Source organism: Neophocaena asiaeorientalis, unplaced genomic scaffold (assembly GCF_003031525.2).
Source record: "Neophocaena asiaeorientalis asiaeorientalis breed wild unplaced genomic scaffold, Neophocaena_asiaeorientalis_V1.1 scaffold165, whole genome shotgun sequence".
Taxonomy (NCBI): domain Eukaryota; kingdom Metazoa; phylum Chordata; class Mammalia; order Artiodactyla; family Phocoenidae; genus Neophocaena; species Neophocaena asiaeorientalis.
This window is the reverse complement of record NW_020173918.1, coordinates 1,885,990-1,902,160: the sequence shown is the minus strand read 5'-3', so window position 1 is coordinate 1,902,160 and position 16,171 is coordinate 1,885,990. Positions and strand designations below refer to the sequence as shown.

The window sequence follows — 16,171 nt, the reverse complement described above, 5'->3', positions numbered from 1 at the left end:
AATCCAAATCAGCAGTAAGAAATTCAAAACGAAAGCACATTCACACAATTCTTTTTCGATTGTAAAAAGAAAATGTCAGTACTTAGAGTTACCATATTCTTCAAAGAAGGACAAATGCAAAAAAAGTGAAAACATTCAGAGTGTCAGTGTAGTTCTCACATGCAGCCAGTGATACAACATCTAGTATTTGTGTCATCAAGTAGGCGCCTTGAGACAGTCCCTGGAGCTGTAGGTTACTGATAAACTATTTCTATAAAGGATGCCTTATTGATTTTGTTCCTGCTTATTAAAAAAAGTTTGAATTTTGATCTCTTGACAAGGTTGTAGCTCTTTATTGTGCAACGAACTGCAAACCAGTGCTTCTTAAAATCTCTGTGGTGATGAACCAGTTTTTTGTATTTCCAATTTGCCACAAACCAGTATACTGATAAAATACAATACAAATTTTAAAAAATTTAAATAACATGTGTTTGCATATTATTGCCATGTCAAATTGCTCTAGAAGTCTCTCCACGCTTCCTCTTAGTTTCTGAACTTGCCTTGTCACGGACTAGTAACCATTCATTAGTGGGCCAGCTCCAGTCCACAGGCAATACTTTGAGTAGCTAGAGATGTCCAGCTTATCTTTTAGATTTTAGAGAAGAGTCATACATTTTTCTCAAATGAATTTTTCAAAATACTCATTTTGTCTGCCTCCTCAGAAGAAGCTGTTGCTGTCCCTGTGACTTTGGTGTTCTCTACCATCACTCAACAATTCAATGCCATAAAACTGTAGGGTATCTACAGCCTACACAGTTAACCTGCAATTCTTCTCTGGAGAAAAAACACTGTCATAACTTGTTTGGGAGACTTCTACTGCATCATATCACAAATATTTTCGAGACACAAGATATAGCCACTTATAAAACCTTCGTCTGCACCTCAGAGGACTTCGTGAAGTTTCTGATTTATTTTTCATATGCACTGATATTGGAAATATTTCTACCTAGTTTCTACCTTGATGTAGAACCAGTCTCTAGATGAAGAAAATTTTAGTTTTTCACCTTGGTGATATCCAAAAGGCCTGGCTGGACACTCGGCAGCTATCAATCGCTGGAATATGTCCATTTTACTCTTGCACTCTCTTTGGACTCCAAACATTTCATTTCCGTCATGTTTTTAAGAATACTCTGTTATCAGATAATCATATCAGAGAACAACAAAAGGAGCACAGATAAATTAAATACAGGTGAGCCTTGGACTACGTGGGTTTGAGCTGTGCAGGCCCACTTACACGAGAATTTTTTTTAGTAGTAAGTACTACAGTACTATACGATCCGCGTTGGTTGAATCCTCAGATGTGGAAAGCCAACTATAAGTTATACGTGGATTTTCAACTGCAGGGAGGGTACTGCCCCAAGCCCCCGGTGTTATTCAAGGGTCCACTATAATCTAAAATAAAATTCTCAATTTTAGACCTCAGTCCCAACATCATCTCCTATCAAAATTTTTGACCTGTACGCATTTTAAATGAACAACAACAATTCTGAATACCATCACTTCTGCTTTGCCCTGCAATTCTCTCTGGAGAAATTCTAACATGCTCTAGAACAGCTGGAAGCAATGAAGAAGGAGGAAGACTAGGATTTCAACCCATAAAGCTGCAAAGGAATAAAATGTATAAAAGCAACCACAACCCCACGCTGGAGACTGCCCTGCGTTACCGCAGACCAAACCAGGGTTAGGATAAGGGTTCAAGACGTCCACAGCACTTACCAGTTTGTGATGGCAGTGTGAAAGTGCATCCAGAATTTCATCCACGATTCGGTCAGATAGGAAGGAGGCCACTGTCAACTTCACTTCACTGTGTGAAAACCAAAAGCACAGAGTGGCATTTTAATTTGTGCAAGAGGGAAAAAAAATCACCCACCCTTGATACTATGTTGATAAGGTCAACTGTGATTTTGTTTCTGTCTTTGAAAATGGCATACAAGAATGTGCAAACGGGGCTAAGGATTTCCAAAAATAAGCGTTAAACACTGCCATAAACACACAGGTAATAGACTTTCTTCACCAATTCCAACCTGCCTCTACAATTTCAAAACTCAACGTTTAGTGGTAGAAATGAAAAACATCTGGATAAAGACAAACTTAATGGGAACCATATGTACCACGTGGGAGGAACAATTCATCCACTGACATAAATGAAAACAAACTTGGGCTGGAGTAAATTAAGAAAATCTAGTCTGGTTGTGACGTCTTGGTTACTTCTTTCATATGCATGTCCACCGCCTTTCAAAAAACTTTTTACCAGTCAAACGGTACCATATTGAACTGCTTCTGCTTTGACTTGCCATCAGGTCAAATTCACTGTTCTCTTGCCTTTTATGAACAGAAGTTATTAAAATGTTTAGTTTTAGTGCCTCTTACCTAACCTTATAAAGATGCCCAGACGCTAGTAGTTTTTACTAATAAATGACTCAGCCACTAAGGTTTCCATCAGAGGGCTGGTATTTTGGTTAGCATTTTAGCTACTTGGCATTCCCAAGAATTCAACTTCCATGTGTGTCTTCAGTCTAAATGACCCTACCTAAACGCACACATGCGCAAATGTGCATAAATGCACAATACACTGAAAGGTAAATGTGCTGGAGAGATACATACCCACGTTCCAACATCGTCACATAATTTCAGCCTACTTCTGAAGTCAATAATTTTAAATATTTTCGAGCAGGGAAAGAAGTTATCAAAATAAGATTATTTACTCCTAAAGCTAAAGTTGAAAGTATATTTGTGTAATAGGGGAAAATCTTTCTAACTGAAATTTGCATTGCAATGCTTCTGCTCAGAAGATTTCTGATGGCAGGGCAGAGGGGAAGCACCAACTCTTTGATGACTACAGTAAAAATTTTCCTGGGCTACATATAGAGGAATGTTTCTTTAATTCCTGTCTCTGAAACAAGGTCTCACCAGCTATTTGGTTTATCTAATACTATATTATTCCCCAGAGGTGTCCACTGATAAGATTCACCCGGGTTGCTTATGAAAAATACAGATAACTAGGTCCCACCCCAAACATCCAGAGAGGCCTGGGAATCTAATGTTAACAAGTACTTCCTCTGATGCTTTTAGACATGTTTGGGAATTCTGCTTCCTTCTAAGGCTACAGAGTCAGTAGTTTGTTTCTCTTCCCCCCGCCCCACCTCTCTGAGGTCGGGAGGGAAAGTTTATTGCAAGTTATAACATCAAAAAAAGGTTCTTGGGCTTCCCTGGTGGCGCAGTGGTTGAGAGTCCACCTGCCGATGCAGGAGACGCGGGTTCGTGCCCCGGTCCGGGAAGATCCCACATGCCGCGGAGCGGCTGGGCCCGTGAGCCATGGCTGCTGAGCCTGCGTGTCCAGAGCCTGTGCTCCGCAACGGGAGAGGCCACAGCAGTGAGAGGCCTGCGTACCGCAAAAAAAAAAAAAAAAATGAACCCAAAGGGAAACATGGTGAAGTCCTAGTGGGCCTCTTTGCCTATTTATAGGCTGTGCATTGGCTTGGAATATTCTGGTGGTAGAAAGCAAACTGACCTCAGTCTTCAAAAGTTAGTGATTTATAAAGGTGAAAGATAAGCTTCAGAAGCAGAACAAAAGAGGGAATTGCAAACATGTACCCCCCTCTTAAAAAAAATAAAACTCTTAAAAAGAGAGGTAACTGTTCCTCAGTAATGCAGGCATATCTGTGGTCATCTGATTTTGGAAATGTATTAAACCTACGCATTTATGCACAGCTATACCTGTATATAGTCGCTGCCTCACAGACATGTCTAAACACATTCTGTACGAATAAAGCCAATGATAACGCTCTTCACAGCTGCCTCAACTGCATTCACAGACACTGCAGCTCCTCGGTTTATTAACATTATAAACCTACCTAATTTTGTTAAGGATATCAATTCCAGACTGCTCCAACAGGACATTTTTAACAAAGGTACGTGGGATGGAAATCTTTTCAGTGCTGGCATGAATCAGGTCTTGCCGAATGTGGGCTTTTTTCATCACATTGGGACAAAGATTCTCGGCAGCATCAACCATGGACTCAAGCAACGCCTGCAACGCAACAAGTGGAGACAGAGAGATGATGACACAGCCCCGGAGGCGCCCCCCATAAAACTGAAAGGTGGTTATTTATGACGCCGAGCTCTCGGAGAACAGGGACACAGCAGAGTCCCAGGTGCGACTAAGGATTCGGAGCTGCCCTGGGATGGCTGCTGGGTGATCACTGATCGCAGGTGATCACTTTAAACCAGACACCTGGCAGATCCACGCAGGCTTCACCCTGGCGTCTGAAGCATGACGGTGGGCTAGCTGTACTTAACACAGAAGCATTCGTGATAAGATTTACAAAGACACAAATACACCAATTTACCACACCAGACTGTCCTCCTGGGTATCAGCAAATAAATCTACACATGTCCCTAGAACATACATCAAGTTAGAACTCTTGTGCAATTTGACAAATCACACGAATCACAGAAACCTCAAATCAGGGTGAAGCATTCAACAGCTCCATCAGAAGAGCAGTCATAGCAAACCACTACGCAACAACTGCTAGCTTTCCCCTTTTAAAAGAAAAGCTTTAGTGTTCAGTAAAATTATAATTGTTATCGGAACAATAAAAAGCATGAATAACAGACAAAAATATTAACAGAGCACTTTATAAACAACATTAATAATAACAGTCAAAACCTACTTATATAGCACTTCAGAATTTTAAAAATGTCTCCATTCATTTTATCCTTCCAAGATCTGTGAAGATGGGTACAGAAGCTATTCGTGGGATCGCCATCTTATAGTTGAAGAATGTGAGCTAAGGGAAGTTAAACGATTTGCCTGAGATGGGTGGCACGGCTGGTAAGTGTGGAAAGGGCACCCAAGTTAGCATCAGACCTAAATTTGAATCCCAGATGAGTGACACTGGGCTAAATTACTGATCTCTTGATTTTACTTTCCTCATCTATAAAATGGCAAATAAAAAAGTTCTTGCCTAATAGGATTACTGAAGATTAAATGGTATTACATGTGTAAAGTGTCAGTATCGTGTCTAGCATACAATAAAAGTTCAGTATATCACAGATAATGTTATTAATTTGTTTTCAAAGATGCTAATCCTCATGATAAGATCCCAGCATATACCCTGAGAAAACCGTAATTCAAAAAGAGTCATGTACCACAATGTTCATTGCAGCTCTATTTACAATAGCCAGGACATGGAAGCAACCTAAGTGTCCATCGACAGATGAATGGATAAAGAAGATGTGGCACATATATACAATGGAATATTACTCAGCCATAAAAAGAAATGAAACTGAGTTATTTGTAGTGAGGTGGATGGAGCTAGAGTCTGTCATAGAGAGTGAAGTAAGTCCAAAAGAGAAAAACAAATACCATATGCTAACACATATATATGGAATCTAAGAAAAAAACCCAAAAGTCATGAAGAACCTAGGGGCAAGACGGGAATAAAGACACAGACCTACTAGAGAATGGACTTGAGGATATGGGGAGGGGGAAGGGTAAGCTGGGACAAAGTGAGAGAGTGGCATGGACATATATACACTACCAAACGTAAAATAGAAAGCTAGTGGGAAGCAGCCGCATAGCACAGGGAGATCAGCTCGGTGCTTTGTGACCACCTAGAGGGGTGGGACAGGGAGGGTGGGAGGGAGGGAGACGCAAGAGGGAAGAGATATGGGAACATACGTATAACTGATTCACTTTGTTATAAAGCAGAAACACACCATTGTAAAGCAATTATACTCCAATAAAGATGTTAAAAAAAGAAAAGAAGGCCAAGCTTGATACCATTACTATTCCAGTATGAAGGGGACTAGCGAAGCATTATTACGTGAAGACTAGTCTCTCGCTCATATATTCACATGCAAAGCACGATGCCGATGCCAACAGTACAGCCTCTCGTCACACTGTAGGATGAGCAGCAGAGCAGCAGGATGTTTATAAAGATCCTGTGAAAAGCAGGAGAGGAGTGCGGGAGGCAGCCACTTGAGAAGTTTCCGAAAGCCACGCGTATTCTGACAGTGCTCTGTCCCCGTGAGAACTCTGAATAATCACTCATTTAGTACATTATTCCAAGAGAGCTACAAGCAATGCCAAATGAGTCAGTTTAAGACAAATCATTTTCCTCTTTGGCATTAAAATAAACACATTCTGTTCCAGATGGAGTAGCAGAGTCCAGCACTCCCGATAAGAACGACCTCAGGTATCAATACGCTGTTTGAATTCTGTCATGTTCATCAATATAGCGTGACTTTCTGAAAGGTCCCCTGCATGACAGTGTTAATTCAGTTGGAATGAACTCCAGACCTAAGGAGGGAAGCCTGGCTTCCGATGTAGATCGCGACGTGAAATTTCTGTGGAATGTTAAGTGCGCAGCGTTAAGTGAAGAACCTTTGCAGATCTCTGCTTTCTGACCTATAAAATTATTTCTAAGGTCTCTTTCTGCTCTACAAATTGACTACTGCATGATTTTTGACCCTAGAAAAAGGAATTTCATCCTGCCCTGGGCATCCAATTCGACAGATATTTTGCAGTTAATTCCCTACCACCATCTCTAGCCCGACAATTTATACTCTACAAAGTGATTTCATCCATGATTTCCTTTTATCCACATAATAACCCTGTGAGGAGAGGTAGATTTTAGCAAACCCATTTTATAGATGAGAAAACGGAGACTCGGAGGAGATAAGTGACTTCCTCAAGGTCACGCAGCTGGTTACTGGAATAAGTGAGAAGGGGACTCAGGTGTTTCGTCTTCTACTCTTGTTTCCTACTCCAGCCACCCTTTTCCAATGCTCTGCCCATTGCCCAAAGGTGTGTCCCTTTCGGCTCTCTTCATTACCTACAATTTTCATCCCCTAATGCTGGTACCTAATGCCACCATGGTGGATGTTCTGGAGACAGGGTTGGTAAAAAGGGGAGAAAGGATCACAGGATAAATTTGTAATGCAGCCCCCGACCACTTCTTTGTGTCTAGCCCCCAGCTCAGGTCCTTAAACAGCATCTCCTTCCAAGTCCCATGGCCCTCTACACACCAAACCATATTCTCCAACATCCACCCTTCCCATGGCTTAAAATTACTACCTACATTCCAATGGTTCTCGACTAAATGTTTACCTATAGCCACCTACCCAAAACATCCAATGCATATATAATACAGCCTATTAGGAATTTCCACCTGGATATTCTACCATGGCAAGGTCAACTACAACACGCTTGGCTTCCCATTAACCCCACGTAAACAGTAACTGCAACAGCAAAATCAACCATTCTTGCCAAGTTTTTATTGTGAGGTATGGTACCAAACTAGGGCAGAAATTTGCAACTCTCCTTCCACTCCACCTACCTCAACTCCTTCCACCACAACTATCTCTGAAACATGTTAAATTTACTCCTAGACATTTTCTCAAAAGTGGAAATATGCCAAAAATATTACTCATTAGCACAGAATAGAAATTCCTGAAATATCTGGTAAATGCTCAATTTTCTAGCCTCATTTTTTGTCATATCTCTATATTCCCCTTATAACTATTCCTATCCAGTTATAGGGCAGTTCCCCACACGATCCAGGCTCTGTCTCCATGCTTTCTACAACTGTTCTCTTAGCCTAGAATCCTGTTCCCCTCTGCAGCCAGAAGAAATCACCTGTATGCCTCCCTACTCAGCTCAGCTCAAGCATCACCTCCTGGAGATGTTCCTGCTTGTTCCTTCCACGCCCTTCACACTCCAAACTGCATTTGATGATCTCATAGCATCCAGTGGGGACCTCAGTAATCAAGTGTGTTATAAAACGGTCAAGAAGGCAGTAACCTGGGGATCAAAGAACGCCTTTGAGAATCGATGCACACTCATCCAGAAAAATTGGTGTGAGATTTTACATATAACTTTGGAAGTTCATGGAGAGCCAGAGGCACCAGACTCCAGATACACAACTTGTAACTGATAGCAACTGTGAAGCCCTACCCTCTCTCCCCGGGGCCTAGCACACTTCTTGGAACAATCTCTAAGAAACATATAAAAAGTATTATAAGCTCAGGAACTTACTGAATGTGCGTTCTGAATAGTCCATCATTTTTCTATTGATCAATGATAACTCACTGAAGGTAGCATTATGAAAATTTGCATAGATGTATGGGTCCATTTCTGGGATCTCTCTGTAGCATTGGTCTGTCTACCTCTGCATACTGTCCTAATTATGATAAGTCCTAATATGTGGTAGGGCAAGACTACCAACCTTCTTGCTCCTCCTCATAAGTGTCTGGGCTTATGAAGAAGCCATATATTTCACTCTAAGTACTGGTTTAGCGGCATCTCACAGGTTCTGATTACTATCTACTTTATTGCTTAATTATAAATATCCTCTAATTCAAATTTTGCCCTCCCCTTTGACCCTTGGGTTACAAGTAATTTTTAAACTTATAAACATGTGGGGTTTTTCCTTTTAAAATTTTGTTATTAATTTCTAATTTATTTTAAATGAAACCAGAGAATACCACCTTTGAAAATTGTTGAGATGTTCTTATAGACCTCATGTCGAATATTTCACGTATCCTTGCAAAGAACTGATAGTCTCCTATTATTGGCGCACTGATCACATAGGTCCACTAGGTCACAACTGAGAATTCTGTTGTTCAAATGTTCTTTATCATTATAAAGAATTTTTTCAAATATTCTTTATCATTACTTTATTGATCTATTAGTTACTGGCAGTCATTTTAAAAGATCTCTACCATAAAAGTAAATGTTATCAATTTTTCTTTGTAATTTTGTCCACTTACTCATATATATAAAGCCATATAATTAAATACACACACGGTTGAAATTATCTCTGGCAAATTGGATCATTTGTCATTATTCACTGATCTATTTTATCTCCAGTAATGCCTTTTTTTTTTTGGCCACGCTGTGCAGCATGCGGGATCTTAGTTCCCTGACCAGGGATCGAACCCATGCCCCCTGCAGTGGAAGCGCGGAGCCTTAACCACTGGACCGTCAGGGAAGTCCTAGTGATTCCTTTTCTACTGCATCACTAGATTTTGAGTGAGAGCATTCCTTCTGGTGTGGAACTGAACCTTGTATTACAGGATGTTTAGGATCATTATCACCTGCCCATGCCAACCCAAAATAATCCCAAGCATTTCCTAATGCTCTTCTTGGTATGCAGTATGACCCCTGGTGCACCGCCTCTGTTTTGGTGGTTACACTAGAAACTTTAACCTGCATACTTTACTTCATGTCTAAAGCAGCACTGTCCAACAGAACTTTGAGATGATGGGAATACCTGTGCTGTGCAATATGGGAGCCACTAGCCACAGGTGGCTACTGAGCCCTTTAAATGTGGCTAGTGCAACTGAGAAACTGAATTTTAAATTTCATTGAAGTTTAATTAATTTGCATTTAAATGACCAGATGTGGCTAATGGACAAGACGATGGACAACCCAGATCTAATGTTGATCCCTTAAGTTTTTTCCAGAATAAAACTAGGATGTTAGACTTCTTTTACTCACTCCTAACTGACTTAGATGCTCACTTCTAGTATTTTACTTGCATTTATTCTTAACTTGACAGCAAAAATTAGACATCCCTGTTGTTGTCTCATATGATGTTTCACATTTGGCATTTTCCCTGCTCACTATTCTTTCCTGCAGCTCAGACCCTCTTTCTTTGATAATGTTTCCTTTGTCCTAAAGCATATCCTTTAGATGTTTATTTAGTGTGGTCTACTGGCAGTAAACTATCTTGGATTTTGTTTGGATGAAATGTTTTCATTTCATCCTCATTCTTAGTAGTAGGTTTATTGAGTATATAATTCTTGATTTGTTCTCTCAGAAGCATGAAGATATTATTTCATTGTCTTTTTAGCTTTCTGTCAAGAAATGAGCTGTTCTGTCTGTCTTAATTTTGATCTTTTTAAAGTAATATGGCTTTTCCTTCCTTCTGGCTCCTTTTAAGATCTTCTCTTTGTCTTCAGTGTTTTCCACTTTTCATTACGATGATTCGAGACATGGATTTGCTTCTATCTTTCCTGTCTGGGTTTCGCTGGACTTCCTGAATCTGAAGATTCTAGCCTTTCATCAATCCCTGAAATTCTCAGCCACCATCCCCTCAATTGTTACCTTCTCCTATTTATCTTCTCTTTCCTTCCGGAAATCTAATTTGGCTTACGTTAAATTTTCTCACTCTATCCATGTTTCTTAACTTTTCTTACATATTCTCCATTTTGTGAGTCTATGTGCACTACCTTGAGACAACTTGAATGAGCAGGCCCTGTATTTGAAATGTGATAATCAGATTTCATTTTGCATGTATCTTCCAAATGATAGTTAGGAGAATCTATATTTCTTAACTGTAAAAAGAACTAATGGTACTTAAACCTTGTACAATATTTGTAAAATAAATCGAGTTAATATCCTTAACATGGCAGCTATGCTCACATATTCTTGCAGTGAACAAATGACTAGCTGTAATTCATTACAAGTAAATACAACTTCCACACTGAAGTGCTCTGAAATTTCTCTTTCTTTTGCTTTGGAAAATATTATATAAAATGTAGGAAAATAAGAGAACTCTCCCAGCAAACTGAGTTAGTACTTGCCAAAATGCCACCTACACCCCTCAGGCCTCATTTCCTTGGTAAACCTGATATTTACCAGTGAAGCCCTGGTATTTCACAGTTGAAGCCCTGAGGGAAATGAAGCATTTTCAAGGCCAAAACAAGCATTCTAAAATTTAAGTCCAGAAGGGGAAAATGAAAGTTCCCTTATGTTAAAACATTCAAATCCCACTTATTCATCTATGATTACCCCAGGAATAAATGTTAGGATGAAAAACAAGGAAAACAGGAGGTGAGTTGTCGTTTAAAAACACCTAAAACAGGCCAGTTCAGAGAAAATATCACTTCGTTTCAAAGAAGGACTTTCTCCACACTTACTGCTTTCTTCTCCTCCAGGAAGTTTGCTAAGAAGGCTGGCTCTTCCGGCCATTTCTTTGGCTTTTCTGAACTAGTATTTTTTTGAAAGATGACTCAAAGAGCTATTTGAACTTATTCTTATCCAGAATTCAAAATGTGTACTGCTGGCCATGATACAGGATGAGTAAATATTCAGGATAAAATCTCCCTAATTATCTCGAGACCAAGACAATCCTGCACAAGGAGGCTGAGTCCCAACAAATTAGGTGTCTGGCCTGGAGCAAACAGCTAGTAGCAAACCCAGGTCACAAATCCAGGCTTGCTAGTCCCCTTATTTTTAATTCACTACAATAAAAACATATTTTTTACAAAAAAGTACATTCACTTTAGCTTTTGCTAGCGTAACATGTTAATCTTAGAGAATTTCAGAAATAGAGAAAGGACTCTTTTTTAACCAAACAAAATATACTACTACTAGTGAAATAAATAAGGACACAGTTGTTTAATTTAAGAAACTGAATATTGATTGTAGTAAAAATACATTCTTTTCCTACATAATTTTAAGAAAATCAAGGTGCTGGAAAGCTATATAAATAGATAAATGGGAATTTTTTTTTTTTAATCATAAAATGATGTCCACTTGTCAGGTCAACTGGAAGGAAAAAGAAAGGAAGTAACTGTCTATAGTCTGTTGAAAGTATCAAAAACTGTGAACTCAGTGAAAGGGAAATTAATAAGTACCATTTAATTAAGAAGTTGTGGTTGAGGATTTGCTTTGATTCATGCCAGAAGTCCCTGAAGGGAAGAGAACTTGCAACTCAAAAGGATTGAGAGTAAAGAAAACAAGGGAGTGGGGAAGAGAAAAAATCAGGGCATTTGGGAGCCTGGGACCTCAGAGATAGAATGAGAAAAGCAGGTGATGACACTGGCAAATAAGGAAGCTATAATGAACAGAGAACACTGGTGACACTGACAAGGGGCCAGAAAGGTCAGCCTCAAAAAATCTGGGGAATGTCTATTTACAGAAAAATATTTTTGGTCCTAAATATATTGTTATTATTTCAGGCTTTTAAAAACTCAAATGCCTTTTACTTTAGACCTCTGCCTTCTACTCCCTTCCAAGAATGACTGGCAAGAGTCAATTCCAACCATCTGGTGTGCTGGGGAGGAAATGGACCAAAATTTCAAGGGATAACTTGTGGTTTAGACCAGTTGAAACAAGTGCCCATAGGAAGCTGACAGGAAAGTTCCAATTGCAACGTTTCGTGCTGATTTAAATGACAGTCCATTCTTAGTATATAAGGAATTCTTACAAAAACTTTAAAGGAAAAAGGCAATAGATACAAATATGTAATTTACAAAAGAAGAAATACAAATGGATAATAAAATTACTTGATGCATCACTGGCTATTAAAGAAATCCAAAAGACAAAATGAGATTTTTTTAACCTGTTACACTGACAAATATTAAAATATAAAAATATTAAAACATTAAAATGCTTAGTATTGGTGAGGGTGTGACAAAACAAGCAACTGGGTACACTACTGGAAAACAGTTTGTGAATACATACGAACATATAAAATGTGTGTACCATTTGACCTCAGAATGGATCAACTACAGGCATTGACTCTAATAGGATTAATCAGAAATTAGAAAATAAATTATGCTGGCTGTGAGATAATAGAAAATATATATTGGTCTCTGCCCCCAGTTCCTGGCATAGAGCTCCCGAAACCCTTGTAATTTCCTAAGTGATAAGAACACTAGGAGCATCTTTTGTTCTAATATTTGGTCCTTGATCCTGGTTCCTGACACAGGGCTCCTGAAACCCTTGTAATTTCCTGGGTGGTGGGGGTGTCTTTTGCTTTATTGGGTGGGCTCTTGGATGGCTCCTGGATGAGGGCTGGTCACTGGAAAGACCAAGCCATGATTAGAAGCTTGGAATTTTCAGCTCCACACCCCCCTCCTAAGGAGGGCTAAAAATGGAGTTAATGACTGGCCATGCCTACATGACGAAGCCTCCATCAAAACCCCAAAAGTATGGGTTCAGAGGGTTGGTGAACACGTGGAGGTGCGGGAGAGTGGTGTGCTCCAAGAGAGCATGGAAGCCCTGAAACGTTTCCCACATACCTTGACCTGTATATTTCTTCCATCTGGCTGCTCATCTATATCTTTTATCATATCCTTTAATAAACTGGTAAACATAAGTGTTTCCCCGAGTTCTGGGAGCCACTCTGGCAAGTTAATTGAATTGGAGGAGGGGTTATAAGAACCTCCGGTTTACTGCCAATTGGTCGGGAGCTCAGGTACAAACTGGACTTCCAGTTGGTATCTAAAGTGGGGCGGGGGCAGTCGTTGTGGGACTGAGACCTTAAACTGTGGGATCTAATGCTATCTCCAGGTAGATAGTGTCTGAATTGAGTTAAATAGTAGGACACCCAGCTCGGGGCGGCGGGGGGCGGAGCCCCTCACATCTGGTGACCAGAAGTGTCAAAAGTGAGGAGTTCTGTGTGAAAGTAAAGGAGAGACACAGAGGAGGGCTGAGCTTCTCCAGTACACTGGGACATCTATACAATGAAATACCATGTAGCCACTAAAAGGATGATTGATGAGTACTCACTGATCTAGAATTGTATTCACGATCTTGTACCAAATATACAAAAAGTACATGTAGTATGATCACATACGTAAAATTGTGTGTGTAGACAGAGAATGTTTGGAAATTCACTAAAATATTAAAAATGATGCTGTCTCTGGGATTTCAAGTGATTTTTACTGTTCAAATGTTTCACAAAGAGTAGTTTCATTTTTTTACAGTCAGAAGTAAATCAGCAACAAAGATGACTTTATTTTAAATGTGTAAGAAAGTATCCTTTTTACATATTTGATCCTTCATGGAGGATAAAACAAGTGCTGTTAGGTAACAACTGATCTAGCAGAACTCTCTATCAACCAACCAGTCCTTTTCCTACCCCTTTGTCTTTGCTCAGAATGTATTCAAAATAACCACGGTTAAGTAAAATAAAAATGATACACAAGAGTCTCTCTGTATTGTACTACAGGAAGAAAGGGCTTAAACGCCTAAATAATCCACAATGTTCTCTCCCACGTTAATTAAATTTACAAACAGAATAATTAGCATGTTGCAAAGTTATGACTGAGCTGCTCATCAAATCCCTCTGAGCTACAGCAATTGTGTTCTCAGAAGAAAATGAACCAAATAAACACAGAAATTTAGACAAGGTCTTTTTAAGGCATCCTTGAACAGATTGAAAATGATGAAAACTTTCAGAAAGTGAAATGTCTTCTGCTGTAGCTGTTTTTTGAAGTTACCTTAGGAAAAAGCTGGTCTTAGGTTACTCTCGTCACTTAAATTTCAAAGACTTTTTTTTTTTTTTTTTCAACCTATGAGCCTATAGACAAGTCTCTGCTACTTTGGGTGCCTTGTAACTTCATTCTAAATCCCTCTTTAATCTTTCAACCAGCTCTTTACCTAGTGGCAAACTCTCCATATACGCAGCAGCTTGTGTGAGCACAGAGCTCCGTCATCTCTCCCATTCTCTAAATCGAATGTAGTAACAGGAGATATTTTTTCATGAAGCAGACTTCTCTTTCTAAGCAAAAATCAATCTTTCCCTTATCAGTGGCAACCTGTCATACGTTAAATACGGTTAGAGATTTACCATCAAAAACAAAATTAAATTTGATAGGTTTTACTCGACCTTATTATGCAAAAAGTTATTCCAAAAACTACAGATGAAGCTGGGAGAGGCACGGTATTCAATTTGTACTACATGTGCACACGTGGGCGCACACACGCGCCTGTAAGATATAGGATAGCATGGTATGAAATGCTATCATACATAGTTAAGTCATAACGATTCCATTTTCCAAAATAACAGAAACCACAAACCTTGAGTTGTTCATCTACAACTCTCGTAACTTCTCCGGCCATTGATTCCAGGGTCTCCTGAATTGGACTGGATAACAAGCCACTGGCTCCCGCCCAAGATGCACCACCAACGTGGTATAAATTTGGTAACAACTGTAAAAAAAATAAAAGTAACCTCTCCATAATAAATATTTAAATAAGCACCAAAGTCACTGCAGAGTTCATAAAACAGGGTTGAGAAATACTAGAGATAAACAAAGATCGTCTTGATGAAAGGCCCTTTATACCAATTAAAAAACTGAGGTCCAGCTTTAAACCCGGAAGAACAGTACCTTACCTGTTTGTGCCTTAATGTCTTCATCTTGGGGGTGAGAGTATTTGACTAATCCACGAGGTTCCTCCTACTTATAAAATTTAATGACTGTGTGATTCTAATAGCAGAGCCTGGACCAGATCCCAGGTTTTCTGACTCCCAGTTAGTCCTTTCTCTATGAAATCACACTTTGGGGACCACAGTCTAAGTTGAGAGAAGCTTCCTTTCAGAGGTGACAGAGGAGAATTTCGTGCTATCAGTTTGGCAGTAGAATCACGTGCAATGAGTTGCTACTCATTGAAACTACAACTACCTCCCAGTTACCTAGAACCTGATTATACCCTTTGTAAATCACACTGACCCTCTGCTTTTAATTCTATACAGCCGGCTGGCTGTATCCGAGGCTGCAGAACCCGCGGATAAGGAGGCCCACCTGTGCTACACCATTTTCTATATAAGGGATTTGAGCATCCACAGAGTTTGGTATCTGCAGGGGGTCCTGGAACCAATCCCCTCGCAGATTCTGAGGGACAACTGTATTTTGATTATTGGTAATTAGCACGGGTACAGAAAGGAGGCAAAGACTAACTCAGTTCACCTTGCCACTTGTTAGTAACCTTGAAATCGGGTAGAAAAGTAAATTTAGTTAGAACTAGTTTCTAAAACTAGTTTAAGAAGTTTAAAGTCTTTTTATTCCACAGGACTCGTAGCTGGAAGTGAAACTCACCGTTTTAGAGTTCTTCGCATCACGCATGAGCCTTTCTGCTGATTTTAGATCCTCCTGGACAGCATCTCCCCCACAGTTTCGTAAAGAGTTGAGATGATCCTGTACTTTCACACATATTCTGTCAATCATCTGCTCCACACATAACAAGGAGAGCAAGCACCCAAGTCAGCACAGCCAATGTTCCGACAAAAGGAAACACTGAATGAGGATGAATACTTCTCCTAACTGGAATCTTCAAGAAGACAGCTTATAGCCAATTATTAATTTATCTATTTCTATAAGAAACCTTTAG

General features: G+C 39.7%; 1 protein-coding gene across 3 annotated transcripts in view; it reads right to left on the bottom strand.

The window, feature by feature from the left end:
- Nucleotides 1-16,171, bottom strand: part of CARMIL1 (capping protein regulator and myosin 1 linker 1) — a 319,600-nt gene that overhangs the window by 59,592 nt on the left and 243,837 nt on the right. For all 3 annotated transcript variants that reach the window (XM_024751952.1, XM_024751953.1, XM_024751954.1), the window contains exons 25-28: nt 15,880-16,008; nt 14,861-14,992; nt 3,894-4,069; nt 1,756-1,843 (exon numbers count right to left, since the gene is read on the bottom strand). In XM_024751952.1, coding sequence (XP_024607720.1) covers nt 1,756-1,843; nt 3,894-4,069; nt 14,861-14,992; nt 15,880-16,008 — 525 coding nt within the window. The remainder of the gene's footprint in view (nt 1-1,755; nt 1,844-3,893; nt 4,070-14,860; nt 14,993-15,879; nt 16,009-16,171) is intronic.